The sequence below is a fragment of the Orbilia oligospora genome (assembly GCF_000225545.1).
Source record: "Orbilia oligospora ATCC 24927 unplaced genomic scaffold scaffold00006, whole genome shotgun sequence".
NCBI lineage: Eukaryota > Fungi > Ascomycota > Orbiliomycetes > Orbiliales > Orbiliaceae > Orbilia > Orbilia oligospora.
The window spans coordinates 1,765,758-1,781,434 of NW_011645563.1; the positions used below are offsets into that span (position 1 = coordinate 1,765,758).

Genomic DNA, 15,677 nt, shown 5'->3' on the forward strand with positions numbered 1-15,677 from the left:
GTAATCTCTAGGAGCGGCACTTGAGGCTTCCTACCTTCGGCCTGCTCTGGCTTACGAGACAACTTCCTACGGTCACGCTCGACCAATTGATTGAAATATCAAATCAAGTTAATATTTTCAAATATGCCAAATACAGAGCGATCATGATCCAGGTCGTGCAACCCCGGGTGGGCTGGGTGCGAGACAAAAATAATCGTCAGATAAGTCAAATATATCATAATGTTATTATTTTTGCCTAACTAAGACCTTAAAGTTAAATAAGTTTGCTGCGGATAAGAAAATTCCTGATTAGATGGCTTTAAAAACCGTCTGGTTGACAATACCAAAAAATGACGAAAGCATACCAAAAAAAAAAAAAACTTTTTGAGGAAATCAAAGGTCCCACCGCCCAGCTTTTGCTAGAAAGGGGACTATTCGAATGTCTTCTTTTCAGTCCGGCGTTACATTTCAATTTACCATAACGCAACTATCGCTCTGCATCTACGTATTAATTATAGGTGGGATGGTTGCCGTCTTCTAGGCGGTAATCGTGTGACTATGGTTGCGAGGTTGAAGTACATTTCGTTCATAGAATGTGCCTTATTCAATTAGCGTGCGAAATTTTCAAATTTCCATGTTGACAAAACGGGAGAGCTTACTGTGTCCTCTTGAATAATAATTCCTATCTCATCGAGATGATCCATGCGATCATTGACGCCCAAATGCCAATATATTCCACGGGCACTATCACTATTGATATCTGAAATGGGAAAGGCGGCGATATCTTTCACGACCGAACCATGTGGCCCACACATCGATTCGGTGTTCACGACGCCGTCATTTTGGTACCAATCTCCCAGATTCGGCCCGAGGATACGCTTTTGTTCAGGTGAAAGATCCTGACCACCCATTGCGTAGACAACGGGCAGTATCAATGGCATAACATCATTCCGCGGCAGATACCTACCCGGCGGCGGCAAACTAACTTTGTAATCGGTCTCATACAATAGCCGGTTTAGTACTTCCTGGGTCACCCAACGCACGAGATCGTGGATGCTAATGAGCCGTGAAATAATTGCCCATCCGGCGGTATTTAGGATCCCGTTCACAATGCTATCGACGATCCAAACGCCGATATTTACGAGCGGGATCGAGTAAAGCACTTCGCGGATGAAGCTGACCAGTGGAACCGGAAAAGATCTGATGGCGTTAATTGTCCACGGAGGCCAGTAGGACGGGAATGGCACTGTGCTATGAAAAGACAGGGTGAAGTAATAGATATTTGGTGATGCAGGGGCTGCCTTTCTGTTGAGGTCACCAACACCTTTAATGCTGTTGTCGTAGAAACCGTTAATATTGGAATTGTACCATTTTGACACCGGCCCGGAAGTTGACTCGAATCGCGAGCGCATTTCCTGAAATGTTTCATTCCCATCTCTACATATACCCCAATGGTCAAGTTGAAGATCATAAACCCGTTGCTCGGGGCGACTAAAAGACGCGGTGGCGAACAATCTTGCGACCAATTTAATCGCCTGGCTAGCTGAGTTCTGGAGGTTGTTAGTTTAGCGCCACCGTGGCGACGGCGGTTCAAAACGTGCGGAACCTTACCAATAAAAAATTCTCAACGACATCGATAATCGTCGTACCCTTATGAGGCGTTCCTAATGTTATCACAGAAATAGCCCAGGTGTCCCTTCCTCCAGAGTCAAAATATTCTGGGTGTATATCTCCGGCGCCGCGAAGCATCAGGCTAATTAAGTACCTGACTGTAACCCCGCCTTGAGAATGACAGATAAAATGAGCTTTAGATGTTTCACTCCACTTCCAGTCGGCATACTCTTGTGGGGATGGAGAAAATAGAATCGCTCTTTTACGACCGCTAGTCCTCGACTGACGAGGGCCATTCTCTGGATCTGACTCAAAGTATTTACCATAGCTAATGTCGAGATCATGGTGCTCTTCGACATCTTGAGTCTCAGGAACGAACCGATTGAACCTTGTAATTATAAGTGTCAGATAGATACCCAAAGCATACTATTCATCTCCAAGTCATACCTTCCGCAGGTAAGCTGCCTATACAGCTCACAAGCACGCTCCCAATTAGAAGAGATCGGTCCAACGGGTGTAATAATCACAGTGTATCCCTTATCCATCAACAATCTTGGCATATTCTCGATTCCGCCCCAATAGTTGATAGTACCGAATAATGGCGTGCCCCAACCAGCAAATCCCGGAACTTGTTAGACCGTTAAAACTGAACAATAAGAGATATTCCAAAATGTTTTCTAACCGAGTACGATTGGGACTTTCTTATCTTCAGGTAAATTTAAAGCGAAGTGGTCTGCCAACTTTCGCAGATTAACAAGTCCATCCGGATCGTGGGAATCCATTTTTGTATCTGTATAATTGTAAGGCTCGAGCAGGAGATGATAAAAATAAAATTATGGGATTAGAGCTAATGGAAGAATCTTCGGGTGGTAAAGGACAAGTGTGTAGCCAGAATAGGAAGAGAAGAAGGGACGTGGATGCCTGCAAAGAAACAAGGGGAAACACCCATCTTTAAGTACACATTCCATGTCGTCGGCCTATAAGCCAAAGGCTGAACGTGAACGATTTGCTAGATCAAAAATCGTCGAGACTACCTATTCAGGCTTGCTAATAATGAGTATACGTATTTTCAAGTGGGAGTGATAATCTTTGACGTAAATCTTCCCCTTTGATCACACCAGTTCGGATGGTTAGTAACGACCTTGGCGAGTGAGTTGCATGTTGAGTGAGGTACTCGAGTGCTTGGTAGTTGAGAGTAAAAACAGAGCCACGGTCCCAACCAAATGGGAGATGAAAGAGAAATGAAAAGAGAGAGGGAAAAACGAAAAAAGAGAACGGGGGGTGAAAAATATTGGGATTGGGGGTTTCAGCTGGAGAATAGATTAGCGACAACGGAATGAGCCGTCATTGATCGAGCCAATGAAACATTTCTAATCCGTCCTGTGCATGTGAAGGCGTCGAGAAAATTTTAAACGCGGTTTCCTCAGATCTCATGCATCTTTGAGGGTGGCAGCTTTCCTTACATAACTGCTTTTGCCACATCAGACGCACGGTAGGATGGTCTCTGAACTCTTAAACATTACCCTGGGCTCTTCCAGCGTGCCTGCGATCAGCAGCATTAATCTGGTTTACGAGAAAACCTCCGATGGTTAAAAGGTATTTCTCTGGATAAAGAGCGTCGATGAGGCTCTTGAAACCTAATTCGATTTGTAAATTGTTTAGGAAATCATAATGTGCCTCATGAGCTCATAACAGTAAACTGTTGATTTAGTACCGTTCAAAGTATATTCCATACCATAATCTGCTTAATATTTAAATAGTGCGCTGATTTAGTCTCGAGTAGGGTGTCACAAAGAGAGGTTGGCCAGGGGGGGGGGCTTTTTTGTGCCGTCTGGTATCTGCTCTTTGATCAATTGAGTATAATGCCTCAATTCAGATATTTTCCCGGATTCGCTTAGCTTTGTAATATAAAACGCACCCTTCCGGCCTTATTCTTGCCGCTCTTTCTTTGGAAGGTTGTAGCGAAGGTATTTACAAATAACTAGTCTACGATGGCTAAAAGGTTACAAAGTGTGATCGTACAACACTTATGAACGTCGAAACTTGTCTTTGAGAACGAATAACTTATTTGGCGTATGACTAATCCTGAGACTGGAGTACGGACATGCAGTTTTGTACCTTTTTTGATACGTATACGTGAATTCCGCGAGGCTACGTACAAGTGTAAAACAACTTACAAAACCTACACGACAAATACTTATGCATGTACGAGTTAGTATAGTGCTAGTTATAAGTGAATCAGCACCAGGTCTCGTGGCATAGGAAGATACCTCGGCGTGTGATGGAACTGAATGCGGTATGTTAAACTTTCGTCTGGCCGCAAACGACGTTCTATATATATATACGCCTTCCTCAATTTCTAGGGGCAAGCAAGTTGGAATGTGAATATCTGAACAAAGGTGGAATCGTGATCGATCGTAAGATATTAACGTATAGCTTAAGCAATACGAGATAAATGCTACGACCTGAATCCAACCATTATGTCCTTTGTGGGTCTCCTGGAGCTTCCCTGTAGTCGTATTCCACACCTTAATGATGTTATCGATAGAACCGGAAACAGTCGTTTGGGCTATAGGAGAGAATGCAATACTTATGGCGTTGCCACTGCGCCCTTTGAGAGTGTGCAGGAGCTTGCCCGTAGCCGCATTTCACGGTTTAATAGCCCCAACAAGATCGATGGAGGCAATCATATGCCCGTCGGAAGAAAACAGGCGTTCTGGGTATCGAGGGGACGTCAAACTCGCCTGTTTCATGCTCAGCCAGTCCCGCGTTCTTTTTACAACCGAACGGAGGCATGGCTTCAGCGGTGGAAATAGCGCAGGAGCCAATCAAGAGGAAGGATGCTTGGAAATCCCCGCCTTGGCATATTTGGCGCCACAGCCCAGAAAGCTTTCGAATCAATCAATGTATCGCCACTTATGGACGACGCTTCCTCGGAAGTAGCTGGATCGTAGATCTAGGTCCATACCCCTCCCGCGCCGCATAAGATAAGGGCGAGAACGTGAAAAATCTCCGGCGCTAGTATTGCGCGGCGGTGAGATAGTATCGTTGTATCTAGGCTTGGCGGCCTAGGATAGCTAGTCAGATCCGAAATATACCCAGCACAGTTTCGATTACAAGACTGCATACGCGTCAAGAGCCTCAGCTTTGAAAGTGAGACAAGAACATCACATTATATTATCAAAAGTCAGGTTACCGCTAATGAAACCAAGGTAACCAAATTGTTGCCACTGAACTTTTCTCACCAGTACGCCACGTACTAGATAATTTGCTGCGGAGAAATGATTCAGCCTAGGTTGATGTATCTTGGGATACTAGCAATATTCCAATGAATATTAATTCAAGATAACCCGTCGTCTTTCAGTCAGTCACCAATGTCCGTTCGTATCCACTCATATCTGCTCAGAGCTTGCGTTTAAAGTTTAGAAACCCTCGCTAATCGGTTAAGGTGCTATCCCATGTTTGATTAGGTAATTCATGAAAGTTTGACGTCGTGCACCAGGAGGGGGTAAACTTCACCTTCAGAGGCCATCGACTTTGGACGGCTGAACCTTAAACCGACGCGATTTCAATATAAAGCTGCTACTGTATCGGCTTTTTTTGACAGATTTAAACACATCTCTAAAACTAGACCACCCTATCAGCGCCTATACCCCGCTGCACAATGATCTCCCTCATGAACTTCAAATTAGCGTCGCAGAAAAGCTCAGTATATGAAGATAGCTGGCTTATTATTGGTATTGCTGTAATAATACTAGTTGTAACGATTTTGATATTATGCGATCAACTTTACTTCTACTATCTGAAGCGTAGACCCGGGTGCCCCCGAATCTATAAGCCACGAGCGGAAAGTCCTACCCGCGGGCGGAATACTCTTCGTCTGAACTGGGCGTTTCCTCGCGGTATTAATATGGATTATAGCGACATATTGTATCTCAATCTCAACAATCCTGACAGTTTGCAGGAGGAATTGAGGAGCTACAGAATGGCTGGAAGTATGTATATGTGATCATATCTGATTGTCCACAATTTTCAAACATTATTTAATCCTAGCTCGCTAATGCGGTCGAATGCACAGTCATTGTCTTACCAATGGCACGCGGATTAATACTCAGCTATGGGAGGCTTCTTCTCACTGATGATGATATCAAGACGCGAGATCTTCTCTTACCTTCCGGAAATAGATTTTATTTCGCTGTAAAAAGGTAGGTACCAAGCTTCGTATAAACATTATGCCAAGGCGCGTACCTTAACACACCCTGCATACTCTCGCCAAGTTCTACTGTAACAGGTCTATCAGACGGTCTACGGAATAAGTCGTCCAGGCTTGGCAAAGTAACGGTCCTAAATATAAAACATTGGCCGGAAATTCTTGGCGCTTGGTACTGAACAAACTACCCACTCGGTCCTTTGAGAAATATTCTTCTTGAAACTCCTTTCACCCTACATCTACAATATTTGAGTCATCCAATTTTGTAATTACTAATTTTTTGTTCTCGTTTCATTCAATCGGCTTCCCGATGGAGTCAACGCTCTACCTTGAATGTAATGGAGCCTTTCTTGATTTTCCCGGGATTTATACGATATCGCGACACCCATAGGCAAGCCTCATTATTTCTTATAGAGTACAGATACATACCAATTCATTACCCCCTCTACCGATGGTTAATATCCGCGTACCTGGACAACGCGCTAGTGTCTAGGTTGTCGCAATAAAATCCCACAAAACTAGTTAACTCCGAATTCTAGCGGTAACTATGACGTGTGTTTCTGTTGGATTACGCCAGCTGGTGTTGGTGGAAGGTGTCCAGGCGAGTACACCGCCGTTTCCGGAAGAACTTCTAATTTGCCAACTAGCCCCGTAGAAAGGCGCTAGCGACGCCTAACCTTTGATGGAAATCGACCCTGTTATGATAAAATCTTGTGGTGCATTCACTTAGCTTGGTTGATGCGCGGTGTAAGCCCTGCCGACGCTAGGATAAGAAGCGTTCTTAGTTCTAAACAGAAAGAGAAGAACTCTGGCCCAAAAATGGAGAGATATTTTGAAGATAATCAATTAGTTATACTGTTCCACAACTATGTAACAATTTGATATACCATAGTGGTATATTGCAGCCCTACAAAGCTTTCAAAACACCTAGTCTAACGCCGTAATACCCCATCCTAGTCAAAATAGGAGTCGACACCGTTTGATAAATGCCGATCCCATCGGTGTATACTGGCTTTTGACGTGGAGGTAGCCGTACATGACGCCAATATTCAAAAGTATTTTCCAATTATGGTGCCTTATACTTTCTATATACCACCCCGGATTCGCGAAGTCTAGTTAAACGTTTGGGACACAATTTCAGTGCAGAAAAGTTAAACTGGAACCTATCTAACTTGCAAAATGGCCATCCTGCGAGTCCTGCAAATGAATTAGTAAATTTATGAGTTAGTTATTATGAGCTGGAAAATTTTGTATTTGGGCGTTGAAGATAATATTTTACTATAGTTACTAAATTTATGTAAAGGGTGAGGATTTAAGTCAATTTGTAGTAATGTGTAGTAAACCCAAAGGCTTTTGTAAATCCTTTAAGTATGGTCACGCAAAAAGTGCCACGTGAGGCTATCGTCCTCTTTTCCCACCGCAACTAGCTGCTAAACCCCTTCCCCAGACTAAAGGTACTAATGTATTTGGTTTGAAAAGGCCTAGCCATCATGTTGATAGAGACTTCAAGTCCCATATTAGGCCTATTACTAGCTCGCTGTAATACTGGGTACCCTTTGACGACAACAGGGTTCCTAAACATGCCATGCCAGCATTGACCATTAGTAGTTGGGAGCGTTTCTCCCTTTTCTTCAACGCTATAGTTAGTTGATATTAAAAACCATGTCGTCCCAAAACTCCGTCTCCACTTCCAGTTTCAATAGATTTTTAGCGTGGAGGGATGCTATAGAATAAGCGACCCAAGTTCGTGCCGCGAGGAGGAGAGAGCGGCGCCCAGCTACACAAGCTGTTCACCGATCTCTGCGATGGAATCTCTCGTCCCGATACTTTCAACAACGAAATTTGACTCTTGGATCCGCGCCCTAAACTTCGCATTGTCCAGTAGGTCACCTAAAGCTCACTTTTCAAGGATAAAGCTCAGTCTCGTAACCAGACTTATGTGTTGTATAATCTAGTAGTAAATAGGATTTTTTACTAAAAGATTCTTTTGAATTTGGTTAAGAAACATTTTATATTAAATCAAGTTCATTGTTGCTGTTTTCGGACGATGGCGTATGGACTACAAACCAGTATAAATCAGAAACTTCAAAATCAGGACGCCTTTATTGGCTTTTCCGGAGATAGAAAGCTAGGTATGTACCTCGGTAGTTATCGCCTCGGCGTCTGTACTCTTTCGAGGAGCGAGCTCCAGGCTGGGATGACTTTGTTCCTGATGCTTGTCGCGGCTTCAGCGTGACGGGAGTCATAACCCGTCACCTCTTTGTCCCTCAGCATCGCTAGTTCCACTTTTTCTCTTCCACTGACAACGTCGCTTTACAGGCGTTAACAACACATAGGGCACGTAGGTTTGAGTTCTTTAGGAATTTCAACTTACTTTAATTTCGTTATTATATTTGTTATTTTGTTGGCTAACTCCCCGAAAGAGCCACCAATTTGTTGCTTTAGGTTTTCCTGCCCCTGTTTGCGTTCAAATTTTGGCTGAAGTAAGATTTTATCCTCTGCAACAGCTGAACCCTTCGCGACAATTTTAGCTTGTTCGAAGCTCACACCTTCTAGTTGATAATTATTTTTTACATCGTTCATCAATCTGCTCGCATCAAGTTGGTGTTTCTGATACAATTCCGTGCTTAGCGCGCCATAAGCTTCCGACGAGCTATCTGGGATCCTACAGCGACCCCCGTTTCGTTTCCTGTCTCGAAGTTTTTGGCGTTCACCATCACTAACCTGCTCGCCATATAGCCCCCGGAGCCGCTTTATTTTTTCATAAAGTTTGATGGCGTTATTTGTCTTATTTTTCTTTTTTTTCTTTAGCTTGATCCCTTGCTTCTCTGGGCCACCCGATTCGTGTTCTGTAGTATTTCCTGTTTTATTCTCGTTTTCTGTAGCTCGGTTGCCTCTCGGATGTTTCGCGCCTTTCTCACCTCCTTTCATGGTACCTTCTGGATCCTGGTAATTGACAGGGTCATTGCCGACATAAACGTATAGATTTGGACCGTCTTCTAACCCAACAGGATCCGGAGATATCCAACGACCGAGCCAAACAGCATAATACCTGGCGCCGCAGTGGTACAACCCTGTTTCGTTATCTCTCTCATAAGCAGCAAATCTGTACCGCCTGGGTGCCTCTATCTCGCTTCTCCGCGCTGCGTACGTCGGTGCGCCGAACGGTGAATATTCCTGATACGACACAATTGCCCCCGAATCATCCAGTTCAAGGCTATTGTTGGCTTGATATCGAATAAGGGGATCTGAGCTGCTCAGTTGTTCTATGACTGCAAAATGCCCTATGGTACCCCCTACTTCCGATGAATCTGTGCGAGTTTTGACATCCCTCCCGTTTCCGTTGAAAACTTGATGGATAATGTGGCTGCCATTATATATTGTCTCTTGCAGTTTTCTTAACGGCTCGCCCTTCTGGGCTGCCCTGTCTGTAACCTTACGAGTCCTAACTCCGCGGTAGTCGTAGGTGTACCAAGTCGTCTGTGGCGTACCATCACGGTATATCTGTCTTACGGAAGAGCGGAGCTGGCTCTCGTGGTCCCAGCCGAGGCTTGGATATCCTGGGAAAGACGTAATACACCCTATTCCACCGGCGTAGTCTTGATAGCTGTATTTCTGTGGCTTATCTTGTGACTGAACTTCGGTATCTATAGTCGATAATGACTCAATTCGTTCATCGGTCTCATGGTCATCATACGTAAACCTTTCTGTCTTCCCAGGGTACGATGTCTCGCTCAAGCGATTTCCTTTCGTTTTGCCTTGGTCGAGAATGTTATCTTCCTGATATGTATAAACTCTGGTCCAGCCAGAGATTGAAGAGTTCTCTGCAGATTGGTGTTTGAGAGATAGCAGATTGTCAGTCTCGTCATACTCATAGGCCTCTTGGTACATAGCAAGCTCGCAGTTAGAAGAAGGAATCTGATTTTTCGATCCCGGAAAGCCAGAAGTCGGGGCCCTGAATCCCTTCTGACTCCCATTACCTGTATAGACTTGCTCTCTTCCTTTCGCTTGAATTAACCTGCCAAGTTCGTCATAGGTAAAATCTTTTTCCGCCTTCACGACGTTGTTGTTGAAGTAAGCGGTTTCCTGCGCTGCATCAATCTCATAGGTTTTTTTTCCGATGCAGTCGTAGAAGTACGATACATCTTCCAAGATGGTACCCCTTTCCCGCCATACTTTTCTGTGAATCAACATTCTTGATGCTTCATCGTAAGTATTTTCGGTATGGGCTCCATTGCCGTAGTCGATTTTCAAGACTTGTCCATCCTCGGCATACTCGATGTTTGACACCATAGTTCGCCATTGCTTGTCTACTGATTGACGCCACGCGACGAATTCTAGATTACCCTGTTTGTTGAACCTCCTCTTGGTAGAGTTGCCAATGCTGTTAGTTACTACCGCTAGCCGATCTAGGGCGTCAAACTCCGCTACTGTTTCGAGGGCCATATCTAAGTCTGGTGTTTTGTTCCAATCGATGTCAGTACGATATTCAACAGCAAGTGCTCTCGATTCTCGAACGCAATTGCCCTTAAAATCGAAGGCTAAATTCCGACTGAGCCCTGACTGGTCACGAACGGAAACGATTTGTCCCCGAAGGTTTTTGGACACTGGGTCCGTCTGGCTAGGCTCGAGCTCATCGCCATATGCAATTTTCACTGCAAGAATTGCCAGTGCGCCGCTCTTCTTAACCTCCTTGCTCACTAGCCTCCCGAGAACATCGTACGAGTGCTTAGTGTACACGCCAGTACCATTCCGAGTCAGGATTGGCAAACCGGCGATGTTGTAGAGGGTCCAATCGTAGCCCTTATCCATCAGACCATGTTTGAGGAGGTGACCTTGGTAATCGTGAAGACGTGTTTCGATCAGTCGACCCCTACAGTCTTCCACCTCGCTTCGAAGGCCTATCGTATCATATCGAAACCTCGTCTTTAAAAGGTTTCCGTCCTTTGTCTGGCGGGTATGCAAGATTTCTCGGCCGTCTGGATCATAATACGATATCGTCGGTGAAGTCCCGTAGGCGGCACTTTTCGACGCAGCGTTCTGCTTCCATTTCTCCGTGCTGGCTTCCTGTATTTGGCTCCAGGTCGGCAAATAACATTGCTCATCGAGCGTTTGGATAATTGGTCCGACGTCTTGATCAGATCTCGGGTCGGAGATCTTGATTGTAGAGGCAGCACAGTACTCTGAAGTCGCCCATGCAGCAAAAACAGTCTTTGTCCACGTTTTGTCGGGATTCATTACAGCCGCCACGCGATCCAAGCCGTCCAAAACGTATGTGAATGAAAGGGCCGTATCAGGTATTTTAAAATCGAACATGTGCGATGGGGATAAGCTTGGATGATATATGCGAATGGGCGTGCCTGCCCTGTTCCTTGCTGTCCTTGCATATTTACGCCACATCCTGGCAGTGGTTTCGTTCTTTTCTGTGACTAAGCTGGCTTTTTCAATTTCATGCCCACTTCCATCAAAGCAAGTTATGACTATTGATATACCGTCTCGATCTTCCGTCTGTTTATCCGCGTAGTGGTATGATCTAGATACCAATGCCTCGAAGGATGGCGTAGTGCTCAGGCCTGAATCTTTTGAAGAAGCATAGTAGCCATTAGGACATTGAATTATACGCCAAGAAGATTTTCCTAGGAGTGTGGCGGCCATGTCAGTGGTGGGGTCTTTAATGAACGCCAGAATCTCATCATTGGGTAAGATCGCGTTAAATCCTTCCAGCGAGTCGCCGATTTGTTCCGATACCTTTCCTTGACGAGCGATCCCAACTACGGAGCCAAAAGCATCTATTGAGAATGACTGGCGGTTCATGTTTTGGTCTGTATGCTCCGTCACTTGAAGTCGAGCGTAGTCGTAGCTAGCTGTGGCGAGGTTTCCTAAATTGTCGGATTTTTGGATCGGGAGGAGATGGAATGGATCTAAATCAACTTTCTCCCTATAGCCGAGAGCGCTCACGGCGACGGCGGGGATGTAAAAATTTGTTCTGGCACTCTCTAGTTGACTTTTGGTATCATCATTCTCTGAGAACATGAACTTCTCTGAAGGAATCCACCAGGATGTCTTGTCATCATCGAGATGTTTGAAACCCCCTGTCTCCAAGAGAGCCGAAAGCGAATAATCGGAAACAGTCTCTTGAGGTCCATACGCTTGTTTAATAAGCCCATCATCTATACTCAAGATGTAGCTTTGGTCTACCACGGAGAATAGATCCATACTCCCTAATGGGAGCTGAGCCGTCATATCTCCATTCTTGAAATATAGCCTAGATTCCGCGATTAAGACTTTTGAGACCTCGACTGCCGTTGCACCTTTATTATTTTTGTGGCCGTTTAGGGATTCTTCTTTCGCTAAACGGATTATTGAATTCTGATCCTTAGCAACTTTCTCAATATCAAGTAACTGGCCCTTCTCACGAGAGAGCCCAAAAATTCGCGAAGTTCGACTGCTAACGTGTGCGGAGGCACGGAGCCCTGCTTTATCATTGGTGGCGGATGCATATTTGTCCTCGTGGAGCTCGACGGTGTCCTCTTCTTGGGCCTCTTTGTCAACTTCGTCCGAGAGATCGCTTCGCTGCCGTCCGTATGCAATAGACAAGGTGGCTGTAGGATTTCCGAATAGATCAACATCGAGAGTCATTTCGTGCAAGATTCTAGTATCTTCATACGCCCGTTCGTGGTGACAGGCTATCGATTCGAGGGGTTCGACCCGGAAGGTAGCCGGAAAACGATCTCGATCCCCCCAAATGGCGCTTTGGGTTGAGACCGATTTTTGAGGCCGGTCTCGACTGGCCTGTAACATACGTACGTTATACCTTGTCTCGGTCTCATTGTATGGAGATGCGGATTTCGTAGAGCCATCTTGTCCGTAGGCTTCTTGTCGTAGTTCCATCCCTTTCAGTGCTCTCCAGGCGTAATATTCATCGTCATAGGGTAGCCCTTTCGGAATCTTTGATGGCCTGAGCCTTCCTTCGCCATACTTAAGATTTTGACTCAAGGCGATTGAGCCTGTATGATACCAAACTTTCTTGTTCTTCGGTGGGGGTTTAAAGGGCGTCGTAGAGTTGGTGAAAAAGGTGTCCTCACTAATCTCCTCGACCATCCCAAATCCTCGAAATTCACGCTCTTTTGCGTCGAAGTAACCATCGTGGTATCGATATCTGCTCACAAATAGCGACATAGCGATCTTGTCTTCCACAGATACCTCAGAGACGCATTGTACCGGAAATGGGAGTTTGGTTGTCCATGGCTGTTTCTCCAGCTCGTCGGCTAAGAAGTAGTACGAGGATGGTTTATACTTCACTGAGGTTTCACAACCCATGCCGTTTTTGTAGTTGGTAAGAAGATGTGGCTTTCTCCCTCCCATGAAATCGATGTAATATATTTTATTTGGGTGAGCACTTCGAAAGTTCGTCCAACACAGTGCAGCTGTGCCATTTCCAAGTATATCCAGCGTGAGGGGAGTTGCTTCTGGGTCGAGTGTAAAAACCATTTCCCCTTTGCTCCACTCGTTCCCACAATAGTTGTAGTACACGGTTGCTGCCCCGGTAGGGTCTATATGGATCATGTCGGAGGTGCCGCTTCCGTCGATATCGAGGAAATAGACTCGGTTCGAAGAGAAATCTACCTCGTAATCGAAATTTGGTGAATTTGACATCTTAATCTCAGCACCAAATCTTCCGTATCCTAGATTTGGCCAGTAGGAGACACACCCGTTCTGAACGTGCACAATATCTTCAGACCCGCTGCCAGACATATCTGCCAGATATATCCCGATTCTTGGATCCGAAGACACTAATTGTGGGAGTTGATGCAAATTCCAAGCGTGTCTTCCAACGTCATAACCCGATTTTGCTAGGGACGGATACCATAAAAACGCGTGTGGATTATCTTCAGTTTTCAAAATATCTGGACGACCATCCCCTGTCAAATCAACCCGCAACTGCGGATCGTTAGAGTTGATATTTGGCCACGATTGAAAAGGTTTAAAATCCGACCATCCGTCATCTTCAGTTCTCTGGAAATAGCCTGCGATACCAGTCTGCTCGTCAATACAGACGGCGTCAAGATATCCACTTCCATCTAAGTCGTTAAAGGAAGTTACATGCAGATTTGGCTGACATTTCAATAGGCGAGTTGGACCAAGTGCGCCATTACTAACGTTTTTTTCTTCGTCGATTGGAACTAGATTCCGTTGGTAAAACCAACCTCCATTTTCATAACACAACAGCATCCCGGGGGTACCATCCCCGTCTAAGTCAATCCATTGTACACTGTTGACTGCTTGCGACACATCAACTCTATCTGCTAGACCTGTAGTGATTGATTTAACGCTGACATTCTCCAGCGCAGTGACTTTCGAATATGAGAATTCCAATGGCGGTAGTGTCTGTATGGTATGCTGAGTATTGGATTCATCGCTGTGAATTTTGTATGCCTGATAAGTGACGGAAGAAATTAAGGAAGCTGCAGGATTCTCATTGTAAGTGAGACTAGTCGATGAAATAAGACAATCTTCAACCTGAAGCCGCTCCTTAATATGATGAAACATCAATATTCGTTTACAGAGACGGTACTCTCTTATTTCAAAACCACTCTTGTATCTAGAAAATGAGTCCCGTCTGACGGACCATTCAGCAACTTCCTGAGCCGTAGGTTTCGTCTCGTCGTGCTCGCCATAATCTAGCACGACTCGGAATAGCCATTCCATTGTTTCAAACGGGAGAATTGCCCATTTGCCGTCATTATCCACTGCCCGGGCTGGCTTGCGGTTTCCATAATTTATTGTTTTCAAATACCTCGCTCTTTGACGTATGTCATCCCCCCGCTCCTGCTCGTGAGGTAACAATAGGTCGACGCCCGTTCTGTTTTCTCCTTTATACTTAAACTCCATCGCATTACCCCATCCATCATAAGTTTGGCACTCCAACCATGAATATACTTGCTTTTTACTTCCTTTACTAACAAAGATACGGGACTCATCAGTGAGCCCGTATATTGTTGTGATATTGCCTTCGGATACTGTTCTCCAATGCACATCTCCTGCATCAGTAAGATTCGTCCATTGTTCGATAAGCGTTGGAGCAGTCTCTATGAGAGGTCGAAATGATTGAACTACAAATCCACCGGCTGTATAGGTATCTAGCCTACCGTCTGGACCCTCTAAAGGAACGAGATCTTCCCCTCCGTTCATCAAAAAGGTGTCCGAATCGTCATATACCGGAATGCGGTGGGATGTTTTGCGGCTTATTTCGCCTGCGGAAAGGCTCCAGCCAATTCCGAAGGGACCATTGCCGCTCCCAGAGCTATAAGAGAGCGATAACGAGGGCCCAAAACCAGAACGTCCTGGCGAAGTGTGAATAGGAATACTTAGATCCAATGTGCCATTTGACGAGTTAACTTTAAACGTTTCTCCGATGGCTCGAAGACCACCTCCGCCTTTCCCTGAAGTGTTGAACGACACACCCAGCTCCGGTATCTTCTGGCCTTGGTATAGGGGTTCCCATGTCTTGCTTCCAGGGGAATTCCTTTGGGGCGTATTATCCGACTGAGGCTGCGTAAACTCTGAAGGTTTATGCGAGCCGCCTTGCCCATGCGCAGATTGTCTATCGTCGTTACTGTTCACCATTCTTGGAGCTTAATACTTTATTTTCAGCCTCCGAATTCGAGATTTGTTTTATTACTGTTTGTGGATTCGACGCAAATATTCGCTCGCACCGGCCAGTGTATTGTTTAGGTTGAAGTCCGAGCTAGACGTTCGATTTAATAATAGTCTGTGTTGAGGTTTTGTACATTCTCGACCGGTTCAAGTCTAGTATTCGAAGCGGCCCGTTACTGGCTATAGCCGGCAACACATGCGAGCTGTGCTGTCACTCATC

General features: G+C 45.2%; 2 protein-coding genes across 2 annotated transcripts; both read right to left on the minus strand.

Moving 5' to 3' along the window:
- Positions 1–491: 491 nt before the first annotated feature.
- Positions 492–2,372, minus strand: AOL_s00006g531 (uncharacterized protein; the record flags this gene model as incomplete). Its single annotated transcript, XM_011119840.1, has 5 exons — positions 492–578; positions 639–1,529; positions 1,591–1,978; positions 2,038–2,218; positions 2,273–2,372. 5 exons carry the CDS (start codon positions 2,370–2,372, stop codon positions 492–494), a joined length of 1,647 nt encoding a protein of 548 aa, XP_011118142.1.
- Positions 2,373–7,948: 5,576 nt separating this feature from the next.
- AOL_s00006g532 (uncharacterized protein) lies at positions 7,949–15,427 on the minus strand (the record flags this gene model as incomplete). The annotated part of the gene is made up of 2 exons (XM_011119841.1): positions 7,949–8,111; positions 8,175–15,427. The coding sequence occupies 2 exons, from the start codon at positions 15,425–15,427 to the stop codon at positions 7,949–7,951; spliced, it is 7,416 nt and encodes a 2,471-aa protein (XP_011118143.1).
- Between the last annotated feature and the right edge of the window lie 250 nt (positions 15,428–15,677).